The following is a 17934-nucleotide window of genomic DNA, read 5'->3' on the forward strand; positions in this document are numbered from 1 at the left end:
AGAAACTTGATATGGGTCTTGACCCCACTCCAGTGTTCTGACCGGTGGCTCTCACACACTGTTAGTAGCAGAACCAATTTAAATGTTTTTTGGTAGAAGAAAGTCCATTTTATAAAACTATAAAACACGGAGGTCTTTTAGTTGAACTGTATTTGGGGGAGAGGATAGGTAGGGTAGGAAAGTAAGACTGGGGTCCTTGACAAGGACAAAGATTAATGTGGGGCTGGAGGTCTGTGAGGTTTGGGGGACAGACAGGCATACTGGTAGGACTGAAGACAGAAGTGGGGTGTAGACACTTGAGGATGAAAACAGTGTTATTGATAACAGGACCAACACAACAGCTGTGGTCTAGCGGCCAGAAGACGCGGCATGACTCAGCACCCACCGACATATACACCCAAGCACGAGGCTTTTCCCAATAAGTATGAAATTTAATAGGTTCCCGAATAGCCCTTTCTGTGTTTCATCTTCCATATTCGGCAATAATTCCATTATCCTAGCATTTCTTGCTATTCTTGATTGGGTAGACTCATGTTTTCTCCACTTGGGAAACAGGTGTGGATCAAAGGTGAGGAGGAAAACCATGACTCAAGGAGCTTGGAGAATAGAGCTTCAGCAGATCGCTAAAGAACAGAAAATGGGTTTGCAAATGAGGCTTTTTTCTTTTCTTTTTTTTTTTTTTAAGATTTATTTATCTATTTGAGAGAGAGAGACAGTGAGAGAGAGAGCTGTCCCCAAGCTGCGGTGCTTCCTAATTCCCCCGCCGGGCCTCTGTTTTGACACCCTTCTCTCTGGCCAGCACTCTGGGGTTCCCATTCTTCTGTCTCAAGTCCAGATGCTCCTTCTCCATCCAGTTCCTTTGGGGTCACACAGACTCGGGATTAAATCTTAGTTCACCCTATATAGACATTAGCTCACCCCTCCGTAGGTCTACAGACACAGCCCGTAATTACAGGTGCCCGAGCCGCTTACGTATTAGCAAAACAAAGACAGTAATCAGATCTGCCTTGCAGGCTGTTCCAATTCGGACCCATCAAGTTATTTTTATTTTTTTAAGATCCTATTTATTTATTAGACAGACAGAGATCACAAGTAGGCAGAGACACAGGCAGAGAGAGAGAGGAGGAAGCAGGCTCCCTGCTGAGCAGAGAGCCCGATGTGGGGCTTGATCCCCGGACCCTGGGATCATGACCTGAGCTGAAGGCAGAAGCTTTAACCCAGTGAGCCACCCAGGTGCCCCAAGTTATTCTTATGTTTGATGATGAGTTTTGATGGGCTGTCAACGTGCTCCATATGGGATGCTCCCCGTCCGTGTCCTTCATGGTTTGCAACATACTGTCTCTCCACGTTCAACTCAACGGCTGTGTGCCGGCACTCTGGGCTAGGCCAAGGGACCCCTATGTCCCAGATCCCCAGTTAACAACACATGGGTTACTAAAGGCCAGATACGCCTTCTCTGCCTCTTGGATGAAGCAGAACCATTTAATGCCTTGGGTAACTAGTCCAACAATCCAATCAGCGACCGCATTACAATTCCACTGGTTTCAGTTTCTGGCTCTCTGGACTTTCTTTCCCCTCTAACATTTCATCCACACCGTAGGCAGAAGGCTCTTTCTAAAACACAGAGCAGCTCACACCACTACTCTACTTAAAGCTTTTCTTGCCTCCGATGCCAAGGCAATGAAGTCCAAGGGTTTTAGCCTGACATTAAACGCCCTTCACAACCTGGTCCCAACTGAAACTTCCAAAGCCCCCTCTTCCTATTCTCCTTCACACCCTCCGCTTTCAGTCACACGGATCTGACTATGGTTTTGCAAATAAGCCAGGGACTTTTGCGTTTCTGTGCTTTTGCATATATATGCTGTTTCTTCTGCTTCCAGTGGCTTCCTTTTCGTTCCAAGTGGCCTAGTTGTAACATCATCTGCTCGGTAAACCTCTAATCCTTGAGAAGCCTTAACTATTCTCTCCTGCGCTGGATGCACTTGCACCACACTTAGATTTCTGCACCTGTGGTATCAGAGTTTCCTTGTCTATCAAGCGGCAGGTACCAGGGCTAATTCATCTCTGTGCACTGAAGAACTAGCCTGGGCTCAGCTGATGCTTAACGAATGCTTGCTGAATGGATACAAAAATGCCTGGAATTTCCAGTCACCCATGATCGACTGTTTGGTTGAATATGGCATTAAGGGAGGAGGATGCTGGGAACACGTCCGTATCACAGGCAGAAGTAGGAAAAACAAGGGATGGGCAGCCTTTCTGAGTGGGAGCAAAGGTTTTCAATATACTTAAAGATAATTTTAGCAAGTTTAAAGATTGTACATGATTTCAAAGAGAGGTAAGCATAATATAGAAGGGGGAATACATTTCAAAAAACACAAAAATTAGCTTTAGTATGGCCCAAAGCAACAAAATGTTTAGTTCATAAAATAGGAGCCAAGGAGATGATCCCCAGGTTTTCTTTACAAGTATTCTGAAAATTACATGCAAAATTTTGTGGGTAAATGTATTTTTCTGGGGCAAGGGTTCTTTCCTTCTTTCTTTCTTCCTTCCTTCCTTTCTTTTCTTTTCTTTTTCTTTTTCTTTTCTTTTCTTTTTTTTTTTTTTGGAGAGGATCAAAGAGATTTGTGATTTAAAGATGTTACATCACAATCCCATCTTGTTTCATTTATTCTTCTCCAGATGGGATTGGGAGGGAGACAAACCATAAATGACTCTTAATCTCACAAAACAAACTGGGGGTTGCTGGGGGGAGGTGGGATTGGGATAGGGGGAGGGGGCTATGGACATTGGGGAGGGTAAGTGCTATCGTGAGTGCTGTGAAGTGTGTAAACCTGGCGATTCACAGACCTGTACCCCGGGGATAAAAATACATTATATGTTTATTAAAAAAAAAAATTGGAAGGGGAGGCGAACCATAAGAGACTATGGACTCTGAAAAACAACCTGAGGGTTTTGAGGGGTCAGGGGTGGGAGGTTGGGGGAACAGGTGGTGGGTAATGGGGAGGGCACGTTTTGCATGGAGCACTGGGTGTTGTGCAAAAACAATGAATACTGTTATGCTGAAAAAATAAATAAAATGGAAAAAAAAATAAAGATGTTACATCACTACCATGAAACTCCACACTATGTACTATAAACCGACGGTTGATGGGGGAAATAACTGTCAGAGAGATGAACTCCGTATAGGAATTTAACCACATAATCTTGCTGCACCACAAAAATGTCCTCAAAATCCTCCCTGTAAGGGAAATTATTAAACTCAGTTAAAAAAATAAAAGCTAGTAATTCCATTAGACATCGACAAAACTTTAGGTGTACGCCAGAGCATTTTCATCCTAAAAAAAATCCCATGATGAAGAAAATACTTTCCAATTCCTGTCCTATGTTCTGATCACCAACCCTTTAGACATAGAAGGCTCCCCTTCCCTCTACGCTTATTTGGAGGATGAAGCACCCCACATGCCCCCTGGTCACACTTGCAAACTGTCAACTCCTTGTCCATACTCCGTGGGGCGTTAATCCTGTAACTTCTTTCTACTTGTCTCCCTATCCTCTCCTATCGTTGGGCAGCATAACAGGGAGAGGGATGGAGGGCTTAAACACACACCATGGGCAGGTTTCACTTTTGAGAAGGCAATTTTTGATATGTATTCTGACTTACAGAAATTGTAATGCCTTACAACGTTATAACAACATTGACTGACATGTGACCTAGTCATTCCAATCCTCTTAATCTTTAAAAAAAAATTAATCTCAACAGCACAAAAAAGTTCTATGCACAAAAATGCCCCTTACACTGCTAGATGTAACTGTAAAGACAATAAGCAGCTTAAGTTTTCCTAAATAAGGAAATGGCTTAGTTGTGCTACATTCATAGAATCTGTACAGCAATTAAATGATATTTATGATTTTTTTTAGCACCATGAGAAAATTCTTTGACTTAATGAGAAAAGGTCACAGGATGTAACAAAGTGGAAATGCTGGCTGTGTCTTGGTGGTGAGATTATGGGAGTTTCTTTGCTTCTTAATACTTTGCTATGCTTTCTAATGATTTTATAATGAGATGCATTACTTTTTATTTTTATTTTTTAAAGATTTATTTATTTATTTGACAGAGAGAGAGATCACGAGTAAGCAGAGAGGCAGGCAGAGAGAGAGGAGGAAGCAGGCTCCCCGCCGAGCAGAGAGTCCGATACGGAGCTCAATCCCAGGACCCTGAGATCATGACCTGAGCTGAAGACAGCGGCTTAACTCACTGAGCCACCCAGGTGCCCCGAGATGCATTACTTTTTATAATGAGACAAGAAAACAGAACAAAGGGGTTGCCTTGGGAGCAAAGGACTGCTGGATTCAGAGGCAGTGAACTCAGTCCTTCCGCGGACTGTGTTCATCACTTTGGTCAGGTCTCTCCTCTCTGGGTCTTATTTTCAAAACATAAGGGCAGGACGACGCATAGATTCTAAAGGTCCCACCGTGTTCAGCTCCCAAGACCAACACCTGAATGGCTTCCATCCATGTTGCTTCAAATCACCTTCTGAATGTGCTGCCCCCCAGTCAACTTGTTTTTCCTTAAACATCAGCTTTTAAATCAAGGAAAGACATTTCTCAAATCTGGTTCCTTCTTTTTCATTACAACGCTAGTGTCTGGGTCTTAATATAAGTGAGTAAGTTTTTTCATGGGCTGGAGATTTCATGGACTCCAAGTAGCTCCTTGAGAGGGACATCGTATTGACATTTTCTTCCCCCATTAAACATTTTTTCACCGAAGTAGAGTTGATATATAATATTTAGTTTCAGGCGTATATCACAAGGATTCAACAATTACACACATCACGAATTGCTCGCTACAATAAACGCATTACAACATTATTGACTCCAATTCCCTGCACTGAACTTCTCATCCCCGTAACTTCTCTACTCTGTAACTGGAAGTTGGTGCCTCTTCATCCCCTCCACCCACGTCCCCATCGCCCCATGCATCTCCCCTCCGGCCATCTAGAGAGAGATTTTCTCTCTGGGTTCCCTCTCCGTCTCCCCAATCTTGGGTGAGAACATCGCTGGCACTCAGTTCTAACCCAGACTGGGCAGATACCTTAGCTCACGCATTCATGCCCTTATGTTTTGCCCTTATGTTTCCTACTTCTACTTCCATTTGTCCCAGGTTCCTGGGAAAGACCAGGGATCCAGGACAGAATTTTAGGGTTGGTCATCAACCTCTAATCCCTTATTCTATAAGAGAAAACCACAGGCCAAGACGGGTCTGCGACAGGCCCAGTGTCTCATAGCTCCGCAGAAGCAGGGCTGGGATGGGAAGTGAAAAACCAGTGTAACAGATAACCACAGCTCTGTCATGCAGAATTAGTGCCCATTCACACTAGACTCTACTTGCTTTAGATCTTGATTACCCAATGAAGCATCACAGTCAGGTTAACATTCCTTCCCCACTCCCCCTCCTTTTCTCCCAGGAGTAGTGACCATCCAGTCACTGGGGTCCAACCTTCCCATGAGTATCTGCGTATTTTTGCCATATAATTATATGCTGATAAGTAATATCTATGGCTGCATTATAAGTTTTAAAACTTTGTAGCATCGTCCTATTGTGGGTATTAGGATTGTGATTTTTAATGAGATACATTGTATATACTGTACAGTTCACTCTTCCAAGCGTACAATTCCGTAATTTCTTTAGCACACTCATAAAGCCGTGCAACCATCCCAACTGTAATTCCGGGACATTCTCATCCCCCCCTCCCCAAGAAATGTGTACCCGTTAGTCATCCCGCTGGTTTTCCAGTCTCTTAGTCACCGGCAGCCTCTTATCTGTCTCTGCGGATTTGCCTGTCCTAGACATTTCATGGAAATGTAATCACACAATATGTGATCTGTTGCGTCTGGCTTCTTTCACTTACCGTAATTTTTCAAGATCCATCCGTGTTTTAGTGTGGAAACAGTCCTTCATTCCTTTTTATGGCCAAAGAAAATTCTATTACATGGATATCCCACATTTTCTTTATCCCCTCGTCAGCTGATAGACATGAAAGTCGTTCCTACTCTTTGCTGTGGGCCTGTATACGTTTGTGAGGGGACGTGTGTTTTCATTCGTCTTAGGTGTATATACCTAGGAGTGGGATTGCTGGGTTTCACTTCTGGGGGAACCATCAGACTGTTTTTTCCAAATCAGCGGCACGATTTCAGATTCCCACCCGCAGTGCAAGACGGTTTTCTGACTTCTCTACATTCTCCACACGTCTGTCATCCGTCTTTCTGATCACGGCCATCACAGTGTGGGAAGTGGCATCTCGTTCCTGGGTGCTGTAGGCCACTGATGAATCACTAAATTCTACCTCTGAAACTAATAATTCACCAAATCCTAACCAATTGATTTTAGTAAAATAAACAAAAAAAAAGAAAAGTCATCTCATTGTGGTTCTGACTTACACTTCCCTGATGACTAACGATGCTGAGCATCTTTTTATGGGCTTATTAGTCATTTGTACCATTTTTTTTGAGATGTCCCCTCAGATCACTTGTCTGTTTTAAATGAGCTTGTCCTTTTACTGCTGAGTTCTAAGAGATCCTTTTATATTTTGGACACTCTCTTACCGAATATATGATTTCCAGAAAATGTTCACTCGTTCTGTGAGTTTTCCTTACGCTTTCCTGACAGTGTCCTTGGCAGAACAAAAATTTTTCAGTTTGAAGAAGTTCGTTCACCCACTGTTCCTTTCGGTGCTTGTGCCCCAGCTAAGAAATTACTTCCTGGGGTGCCCGGGTGGCTCAGTCAGGTAAGTCTCAAACTCCTGATTTTGACTCAGGTCACAGTTTCAAGGTCGTGAGATCAACCCTCACATCAGGCTCTGTGATGAGCGTGAAGCCTGCCTAAGATTGTCTCTCTCCTTCTCCCTCTGCCCCCCTCCTGCTCGCACTCACGCTCTCTCTCTCAAATAAATAAATAAATCTCTTTTTTTTTTTAAAGAAGAAAGATGGGGCGCCTGGGTGGCTCCGTTGGTTAAGCCTCTGCCTTAGGCTCAGGTCATGATCGCAGGGTCCTGGGCTCGAGCCCCACATCGGGCTCTGCTCAGCGGGGAGCCTGCTTCCTCTCTGCTGCTGCTCTCCCTGCTTGTGCTCTCTCTCTCTCTCTCTGACAAATAAATAAATACAATCTTTACATAAATAAATAAATAAATAAATAAATAAATATCTTTTTTAAAAAAGAAAGAAATTATTGCTTAACCCAAGGTGACAAAGAATTGTGCCTATTTTATTCTAAGGGCATCATGAAAGCTAACAGGCTTTTAAATGTAGGCTTCCGGTTCACCGAGCGTCCCATCCTGTATGTGACGTGGGGCTGGAGTTACACTTCACTCTCTTACGGGTGGATATGCGCCGGGACCGGCACCATCTGTGGAAGAGACGACGCTCTCCCCGACCTCGAGTCTTCATAGTGCCCTTCTGGAAAGATGACGTTTTCGAGACGGACCTGCGCTGATGCAGGAGGCTCTGATTTACGCACCTGACGACCGCTCAGGATTCCAGGGAATGAGCAGGTCTCCGTGACTTCCTTCTCTTGCTCACAGAGATTGAGGTTGTTTCTTGTGCATCTTTTTTTTTTTTTCCTCTCTCTTCATTTATTACCCACTCCCCCAGTGCACAAGCAAGTAGCTGTCTCTTTGCCTTGTGCAAAGGGCAACCTCCGTAAGTGGAATTTCTGGGCTGGGGCACCCAGAAGAGCCCAGCACGCAAGAACAGGTCAGGACAGACACTCAGGTTTGCTGCGCTTCTAATGAGCTTGAGGAAGGAACGCAAGCAACACAGAACGCGCCCGTAGCAGGAAATTATAAAATAAATGATGACCTTACTAAGCATTAACACTACAAAAAACAAATAAATAAACCAAAATACACAGCTGTTAAGATGTATGGGTCATTCCTCTCAGATGAGCTTTCCTTTCTCACCAGAAGGTGGCAGAGAGGATACAGCTGAAATTCTTCTTCCCCCATTTTTAAAAGACAAAAAAATTTTTTTTAAAGAGCAAAGCAAAAGTCTCTTGCAACTTAAAGCTTCTAACTTTTAAACCTACAGATTTGTAGGTTCTATTGGGCAATACAGTCATGAGAAATATCACCTAAGGGAGACCAGAGACAATCACTTTTGATATCCGCATTAAATAAAACATATTTGGCCATACCAAGAAAGTATGAATCTGTCTAAAAGGTATGAATAGATGAGCTCATTATAGTTACTGGAAAAAATTTTAAGGGCAACTGAAAAATAAAAGACAAATTTACACATGCCGCCGATTCACAGACATAAGCTCCGTGTGCAACATGAAAATACAATTTTGCGACACGGTGTTCAAGGCTATAAATGATCTGCCATCCCCGTCCATAAGTGAGGAGCTGGATTAGCTGCAAATCCAAAGTCCCTCCGGCCCCTGGCGTTTAAGTGGTACATTTCCCACTGCCGAGACGCGGGCAGGAAGGTCCCACACGAGCTAGTGACGGAACTGTGTCTGAAACCCAAGTTTGCTGACCCTTCCCCAACTTCCCCATCTGTCTTTAAAAAGACGGATCTCCAGGAAAAGCTACATCCATATGGATTCCGCCTATACGAAAACACAGTAAGTTCACGCCAGGTTTATTCAAAAAGGCACATAACTCAAAATGAGACCGGTTTATTTGTGAGAAGAAAAGGTCCCGATGAGTCCCCGGGGGCTTGTCCACAGGGGATGGAGGCCAGGTAAGGAGACGGAACAGCCTGTGGGGCAGCGTCTGGTAGGAGAAGGGAGGGAGGGCTGAGAAGGAGGAGAAACACCCCTGACACCGAGCTCCCTCCAGGCCCCAGGGGAGCAGGGGCACGGGGGCTGCCGGAGTCAGGCCCGGGTCAGAGATGGCCGTGCCCATGGGGCCTGGCCCAGAGAATAAAACCCAGACTCATTTAACGGTCTTTGCTGGAGGCTTCGCTCACTAAACCATTTGCCGCCGAATCCAGCCGCTGACTTATGACAGCAAGTAAGACACCACGAGCCTTTCGAGGGGTCATCCCCACTCCCCGAACGCCTGGTTTTAAACTCTCGTGGAAGCAAGAAATGCAGGACTAACGTTAGAAGCTGAGGTCTGTCCTCGTGGAAGGCCGATGTATTCTGCAGAATCGTCTGCAGGTGTAGGGCTCGAGAAACTCCAGCCGCTTGTGGCTTGGCGGCTGCCAAGTTCCGTTCTGCTTTTCTGCTCGCCTGGGCCAGGGAACGCGGCCCGTTCTGTAAGGGTGGGTAGCGCTTTGCCAGAAAACTCACATTCTTGTGGGTGGAGACGTTGGGAGGCTGGAGGGAGTCTGCGAGTCTGTGTAGGCCAAACGTTGCAGGGACTTCCAAGGGGTGAAAAATAATACCTTGGGGGTTAGCAAATTTCCACGGCTTGGGGAGCCAAAGGTGCAGCTCTGGAAACACGGCAAGAAAGCGACCACTACAGGGAGGGAGTGCCTGGAAGGTGGACGGGGCTGTCCTGGGCTCCCTTCGCTACACGCACGGTCGCTGTGTTACCGACGGCAGCGTGAGGACCCCCCGGGTCGCCCTGCTTCTCCGGGCCGAGGCCCAGATAAGATTCGTCCCAAGAGGCTGCACCTTACAGGGGCCCCATTAGCTGGAAATGAGAGAGACGCCGTCATCCCCACAGTCAGTCAACGCACAGTAAATCAAGGGCGCACACTCCGTCCCCTTAAAACAGATCCGAACTGTGACGAGGTCCCAAGGCTCCCTGAGAAACGGATCAAAGTCATTCATACGGCGCCCCGACCCCATACAACGGACACACGTGCCAGCTATAACGTTGATTCAGTGGAGGGATGCGTGGGCCCTGGTTAAGATGGAAAAATCTGTGATTTCAAGAGCAAGAATGGCCTGACATTAAGGCGAGGTCGGACTGAAAGTGTTACTCCTATTGAAGGAAGGAGCCCTTAGAAAGAAGGCTTCTCTCTCAGGGTGTACGATGCAGAGCGAGCCACTGAGGCACAGACTGGTCATGCTGGTTTGGGACAGTCCAGGATGGAGACGGCGTGGGCTGGCGAGTCCCTGAGATTCCCACCCCCGGACCGGGCTTTGCCCCGCTGGAGGACACCTCCAAGAGTTTCCAAGAACCCCCTCCCTGACGCTCCGCTCCTCAGGCAACCACAGGACTAGAAGGTGGCCGGTCGCGTTGGTCTGTCCACAGCGACACGGTGTCCTGGTCACGCCTGAGCACACAACTGTGCGAGGCCTTCCCAGTCCTCACGGGAAATGGAGACATGGGCGTTTTGTTTTACACCCGGTCCCATGAGTTGATCTCACCCTTGAGAGGGAGGGACAGCCACCGTCAGAGGGCTGGAAACTCAGATGGTTAAGCCGGTCAGACCGAGCTCTGAGAGCGGCCACCTCCTAGCAACACCGGGCACGACACGGTCCCCCACCCTGATCCCCAGAAATGCCAGACTTGCCTTTTACGGGACATCGGATCGTCACGTCGGCTCCCAAGGCTGCCTCCACGACACCTCCGACCACGACGGACAGGTGACTGTGTCCCAGTCGGCTGATATTTCTCTCAGTGGACAAGATGGCCGGCGCCTCTTCATGGAAAGGGAACAGGAAACGATGTTAGGTTTGGGCTTTTGCTCTGGGAAACCAGCCGCACTTCGTAAACCTGGCGCAGCAAGTGGCTGTCTCTGCGTCCCTCACGGTGCCCCCCCAGGGCTGGCACACACACAGCCGGGGGGTCCTTAGTGCCTGGACGCACAGGCGGGCGGACAGATGGATGTACGCATTCAGAGAGATACCCACGGGGTGGTCTGCACAAACCAGAGCGAGGCGCTGAGGTTATTCTGGTTTTATAACCAAAACCGAGGATAAAACCTTCTTTGATAAATCGAAAAAGAAGGATTTCCAAAGCTCATGAGAAGCCAAGAAGCAGGGCCAGGCGTCCCCTTGGAGGAACTGAAGAGGGATCCAACACACCAGGGGCTTGGGAGCCCCTGACGCTTTCCCTCAAGGAGCCCTTGAAACAAACCCACCTAAACCTTGCACGGAAAAATGACAATGACAACAAAGTCACGGAGAATCGAGAACCTAATCAAGGACTTTTCTTTCCCTGGATTTCGAGAAACGTGGACTTTCAATGGATTCGTTCGTTCACTCAGTCAGGAAATACACTGTGTGCCTGAGCTCAGCAAGGGGAAAACAGCCATCGTTGTCCTCAAGCCACTCCGACTGGTGGGGGACACTGTCTCCCAGGGGCTGGTGGCTGCTGGGACAGAAGAAGGTGCTGGTTGCCCAGGGCTCTCCCAGTAGCCTGTGAGGGTCAGGGGAGGCAACATCCCGTTAAGGATCTCTCTTCGTGAAGAGAGGGTCTCTTCGTGAAGGACAACCCGCCAAGATGGCATTTACTCCACCATTAGCTCGTGAGCGGCTGGAGGGCCGCTCACAAACTAATGGCCTGTTTCATCTCTGCACCGTGCACGCAGAACGAAGGCACGTCGGCGGACCGCTCCGTATCTATGTACTCAGGGACCAGGGACATGCTGTTCCAGCCCTTCCAGGAATCTGGATGGTCCTCAATGAGCTCCATTTCCCCCAGGAATTCCCAAACCTTGGGACTGGCATTTTCTGGAAGAGGTTGATGCTCACAGGAGGGTCAGAGCACAGAAAACAAGGCCTGAAGGCCCTACCTGGGGAATGCAGTGAGGGGAGAAGCTCGGGGACCTTTGATAATCCCCTGGTCCAACCTGCACAAAGTGTGTGGATAGGGGCACCAAGCTCAATGCTCAGTTGTCCGAATGCTGGACTCTAACCCCCTGAGCCTCCTCTCAGTCCCTGTGAGCCACGGACACCAGAAACCACAGAGCAGAGAACTGGAGGAGGGAGCACGTGGTTTATTTTTAATCCCAGAGCAGGAGCTCGCCACGAGGAAGCGTTGTTTACGACTCACCACCTAAAAGTGTCCCCTCGTAATTAAGCCCATTTTCCTTATGAAAATGACACCATCCCCATTACCCACCACCTGTTCCCCCAACCTCCCACCCCTGACCCTTCAAAACCCTCAGGTTTTTTTTCAGAGTCCATAGTCTCTTATGGTTCGCCTCCCCTCCCCAATGGGCACGTTTTGCATGGAGCACTGGGTGTTGTGCAAAAAGAATGAATAATGTTACACTGAAAAAATAAATAAAATGAAAAAAAAAAAAGAGCTAATCAGTCGTAAGGGGCTCTAGCAAAGGGCGCTTGGCCTTGATGCACTCGAAGAGGAGTTATCAGGAAAGATGAGAGACCAGTCCCTCCTTCTGTCTAGAGGCAGATGGCATCACCAGCCCTGGACTCACTTCCCGGGTCACAAAAAAAAAAATGACACCATCTGCCTCCTGGGAAGACAGACGCTAATTCACAGTTACAACCTCCTGAAGTGTTTCTAAGGACGGGTGGGTATGCCTTAGGAGGCAGAGAGCCCCCTTTAGAGGAGAATTATTCTCTGGCATCGGCTGATGGCCGTTAAAAAAGGAGAAGTCCGCACTGTCAAAGCTGCCGGTGAAACTGTCTCATTCATTCCCGGTTCTCGGAAGGCGAGCTCTAAGGCAGGCGTTTCCAAGATCGGGTCTGCAGGCGGGCAGCGTCGATGTGATTTGGGACAGCATTAAAAACGCAAACTCTTGGAGTTTGGTCCATCTCAGGCCTACTGAGTCAGAAGCTCCAGGAATGGGGTCTAGAAATCTGTGTTCTGACCTTCCCCTTGGGTGTTTCCGCCGCTTCATGCTGACCTCTGGGAACTGCTGCCCTAGAGAACCCCAGACCGGGCATTCCGGGTGTCAGCAATGGGCATTACCTGCATAGAGCACCGGAGAACTCTCCACGTCCGAACCGAGATGGTTAGCTACTGAGCATCCGTACGTTCCTTGTTCCTTCTTTGTGGGGTTCCGTATCTGCATTTTTCCCATTCCAGCCAAGACGATCCTGCGGGACAGTTAGGAAGGGTGTTTCACTGCCTGGCCCACAGCACGTCTCAGGGAGAGAGGACTGCAGAATCAGACCCTGGGGTGGTGGCAAGGATCCCGCCCGGAAGATGGGAGGGTGGAAAAGTCTCCCTCCCCGGCTTGAGCTCAGAGACCGGGTAGCTGGACGGTGCCTGGAGGGCCAGGCTTCCTGCCTCACTTTGCACGAGAGGAGACTTTTCTGGATGGACTCGATGCCGAATCCACCACAATATCAAAAAGACAAACTAGGAAGCGTCGGCTGGAAGGATGTTAACCCCCCATTTTGTGGCCAAATCCTTCCTCACAGACAGCAGGAACGGATGTTTTGGTTCGGGTTTTCACACGGGAAGTGAGCGGGGCCATCAGTCAAAGGGACTTGGCTCTGGCCGTCACCTCACTGTGACTGTAGGAAGGAGTCAGAGGGGACAGTGGTGCCAAGACTGCGTTACACTGGCCTCGGAACCACCTGCTGAGAGGCTGGGCTGGCCCAGATGAGCTCCGTACGGTTTCCCGGCTACAGACAGCCGTCACTGCCGGCAGGTGCATTACCCTGAGAGCCAGAGCTGGTCAGGTGTATCCCGGCAGATGACGTAATGACTCAGGGAAGAGAAAAAGGTGCTTGTTCTGCTTTTATTTTAATTTTTTCCTAACAATTTGAAGCTGCTTCTCCATCACCTGTATCAGTGGTCTGTATACTTTTTTTTTTTTTTTTCCCCTGCTGCCTCCCACTTTCCAGATCCCGCCAACAGGGACCATTCTGACCACTAAAGGCTGCGTGTTTCTTCATGAACGGAGCTGGGGCCACTTCTCCATTTCCTGTCACTTCATGGTGCTCTCACTGTGCTCCAGCCATAATGAGCCTTAACAGTTTCCAGAACATTCCATGATCTTTCATAACCCCGAGTGTGTGCATATGTTGTTCACTGCATTTGGAATGCCCTTCCCCCGCAGCCCCCATTCTGGCAAACTCTGATTTACCCACTGAATCCTGGATCAAATATGATTTTCCCTGTAAAGCTTTCCCCAATCCTCCTAGAGTTATCTTCTCCCCCTCTGGGTTCCTTCTGCTCTGGTTTGTGTATTTATTTGACGAAATATCTATTTCTTCCCGCCAGATTGTGATCTTTTCAAAAGCAGGGACCAAATCCTACTCACAGCTGTGCACTGACAGTGCCTAACACCGCGACTTCTGTACAGAAAGTTCTCAGAATCCTCCAACGACTAAACGGACAAACGGTCAGAATTCAACACAACCACGGCACAGAGTGTGTGTACCAGGAGGACACAAAGAACCTCACACCACACAAATGAAATCCACAAAAGCAGGCAGAAACACAACCTCGGAATCACCCGGACCAAAATCAGGAGTACGACAGACCTAGTTACTAGTAGGGCCAGACTTCACGCGAACATCTGCGTCTAAAATCTAAAATCCCTATTACGGAGGAGTCGATTAAGAACACAACAGAACGAGTAACTACATTTGAGACATAAATACACTAACACGATTTCTTCATTATTTCATATACATGTTTATAGGATCTGGAGATCTTCAAACCATCCCTTTGTTCTGTAGGTCTCAGTGGCACAGCGAGAAATCACAGTATCCGGCCTGGTTCAGTCCCTGGGCTGGAGAACAGCGGGTAAGGCTCCATAAGGGATGTGACCTTGGTCTCTGCTGGACCGCCTTACTTGTGACAAAGCTGATCTTAGCCCCAGCAAATCTACCCACTGTCTGCCCTTTCTGGCTGAGGATTCTTACCCAGATAACATCTAAACCCCTATGCCCCTACACACTTTCCTCCCCTTGGGTAGATGCCCTCAGAAACGTTAATTCCATTTTGGAGTTACCTGGACTGAAAAGACATGTGAGATTCCGAAAAATGTATCTACAGGTGAAACCCTTTTTTGCATCAAGGCAATGAAATGTACGGAGAACAAACTCATTAGGTAAGTTGGAGGAAGAAAATGGAAGTAAGAATGGATCTTATTTTTTTTATTCTCTTAACAAGTGAAAAGCGAAAACTTTTAATAGCCATATGGAATTGCTTCGGTATCCAATGGCTGATCCTTAAAGTATGGAGAAACCCATCTGAGCCAGATGCACTGAGTCAAAGCCTGTCTGCATACGACCTCCAGGAGGCTCAGGCTCAGGAGCTCGTGCTAATCCCACGCGATCAAGCCAAGCTATTTGAAATCAGCCCCACAAACACTCACGTAAGCTGACCACGCTCTCCCATAACCCCCGTCCTGTGGACACGGCCACAGGTGAATCGATCTCTTCCACTTGCTCAGCCTCTGCTTCTTATAAAATGGAAATTGCTGAGCCGTCCTCAAAGGGCAGTCCAAGGACCCCAGAGGCTCCTGAGCTCAAAACCATTTTCATAATGACGCTAAGCCAGTATCTGTCTCCCTTGCTGAGTTGACATTTGCACGGATAGCCCATGTGCACCAGGCGTCCCTGTTTCTTGGCCCCCACGCACTTGCCACGAAGGCAAAAAGGCCAGTTTCCCTTAGGAATGTCCTTCATGAGGCCATGCGACCTAACTGGTTTTTTTTTTTTTTTTTTTTTTTTACCAAATCTTAACCCTCAAGCATGTATATTTTTAATGTTCTGTATACAGAACGGGAAACACACCCAAAGCCCCACACGTCTGCTCTGCAATCTGAATGAGCCCCTCCCCTCCGCCCCCCGTTTTTTCACGGAACATCATTTTTATTCAAAAGAATGGCTAACATAATTATTCAGCCTGGGGTATGTGGCAGCTGTTTTAAAAAATTAACTGAAAGGAGCAGGCCCATTCAAGGAGAGCAACTGATGATGTTGAATTTTCACGGACTTTCACGTGAAAATTCAAATTTTAGGAAAATCCGTATCCTTCGTGGTAAGCCTGGCAGCGTTCCGAAACTCAAAGACCTTCCTGACGTGCCGGGTAGTGACATTGCCGAATGTGTGTGTTCTTTGCATTGCCTAAGGAAACGGGCCAACAGCGGGGAGATCGCTGTGACTTGGGGAGCCAGTATTTTGCAAACGAGCACTGTGTGATGTTACAAAATCACGTGTGGGTAAAAGATCCATTCCGAGGGCAAGATAAGGCAATGCTTTGCCGTGAGGGAAGAATAAACTGTCATCAATATGGTTTCAGAGTTCACATTCCAGCTGACCGGAATTCCAGAAGCTACTGTAGTCGTAAAAAACAGCCACGGTTATCTGAAAAGCCTGTGGAAAATGTTCTCCTTTCTCCAACTCTCATATCTGGGTGAGGCCGAACTCTCTCTATGAACGTTACTTACAACAGCGTGTCCCAGCGTACTTAACGGAGAAGCATTTATGAGAATGCCGCTGTGTTTCATTACGCCAGACATTAGAGAGATTTGCAGAGATATAAAACAGTGCCGAGGTTATCAGTCCTTCTCTTTAAAGATGGCTTTTTCAAAAAGAGTTATTTATGCGAACATGTGATGGGTTTCTTACTGTTATTTCTAAATGGATTAGTGAATAGACACGTTCAATGTTTTGTTTCGATTTCTAATACGGTAAATATCGATAGCTATAACTCACATGAACAAAAGCTCTTTAGGCTTCTTGGAGAAGCTTTTAAAGTTTGGGTTTCTTTTCTTTTCTTTTTTCTTTTTTTTTAGGTTCAAAAGGGTCCCAAGGCCAAAAGATTTGCGGACTGCTAAGCTAGTTGATCTGGAAGGTTTATTTCACTGAGAAACCTTCTTTGAACCCTTGTGTTCAGAGTTCCAGGGCAAAAAATGAAAAAGTTAGATTTGTTCTATCTTCTCACTCTAAGGTACAGCCTAATCATGTATCACAAAAAATTGAGTTTTACCTAGATTTCTTCCACTGTTTCACGCATTAGGCTCAAACGCACTAACAGACGTGGTAAAAATAAAATTTGCATTTTTTAAGTGCAATAAGGTCTGCAAAGCAATTTAACATCTGCTGTTCTGTTCCTCTTAACAATCCCAGCAGGCAGCTTGGGCTCTCTGAAGGCAAGCTAAAAGAAAGCAGACCATCCCCAGTCCTGTGTGTACAAACAGCAAGACTTAGAGACACGGAAATTGCAAAAATGAATTACTACTTGTTATTCCCTGCTGTTTCATGTGAAATGAATGAAATGCACTATCTTTGTACGGACACGCAGATCGTGATAAAACTCTGACTTAATATTGCGTTGTGAACATCTCAAAAACTTCGATCTTTATTCTAGGATCTCATGACCTAACCCTTTGCATGATACGGAAAAGTGGTTCAGATACTCAGTCTTCCTACTGAGGCTGTCATTTCTGTGATGTCCACACATCGCTGGCAGCGTTCAGGAGATAGGGTCCCTGGTTCTGGATGGCCTGTGAGTTAGTCTTGGGATTCTGTCTCTCGGTGACTTCATCAGAAAGCTACTAACTCTCGGGGCCAACGTGAATGCCAAGGAGATACCACATCTCCCAGATATAGACACGCACCATAGATAAATTCTGATTTGCAGTTCCCACCTGGTGTGGGATTACTGCCAGGATGATTGCTTTTTTGACGCCTTCTGTGGACTTTATTTTTAAATGTCAAGTGCTCTACAAAGAGAAAGGCTATGCATGCTTAAACTCAGTCCAACTGTACCCAGTCTTGGTAATGATGGGGATGGTAAGGGTTTAATTTTTAAAATTCCAGGGCAGGGGCGCCTGGGTGGCTCAGTGGGTTAAAGCCTCTGCCTTTGGCTCAGGTCATGATCCCAGGGTTCTGGGCTCGAGCCCCGCATCGGGCTCTCTGCTCCTCAGGGAGCCTGCTTTCCTCTCTGCCTACTTGTGATCTCTCTCTCTGTCAAATAAATAAATAAAATCTTAAAAAAAAAAAAGAATGTTTAAAAAAAATAAAATTCCAGTGCATATGTGAAAAACACATCCTGACTTTTTTTTTTTTTTTTTTTTGGTCTCTTTCCTAAAGAATCCTGT

The 17934-nt window shown here is 46.9% G+C and overlaps 1 protein-coding gene across 3 annotated transcripts in view; it reads right to left on the reverse strand.

The window, feature by feature from the left end:
• The window catches only part of ADAMTSL3 (ADAMTS like 3), a 344936-nt gene that overhangs the window by 42795 nt on the left and 284207 nt on the right, over positions 1-17934 (reverse strand). For all 3 annotated transcript variants that reach the window (XM_046010294.1, XM_046010292.1, XM_046010293.1), the window contains exons 22-23: positions 12837-12964; positions 10468-10596 (exon numbers count right to left, since the gene is read on the reverse strand). In XM_046010294.1, coding sequence (XP_045866250.1) covers positions 10468-10596; positions 12837-12964 — 257 coding nt within the window. The remainder of the gene's footprint in view (positions 1-10467; positions 10597-12836; positions 12965-17934) is intronic.

The sequence above is a fragment of the Meles meles genome, chromosome 6, assembly GCF_922984935.1.
Source record: "Meles meles chromosome 6, mMelMel3.1 paternal haplotype, whole genome shotgun sequence".
NCBI classification, from domain to species: domain Eukaryota; kingdom Metazoa; phylum Chordata; class Mammalia; order Carnivora; family Mustelidae; genus Meles; species Meles meles.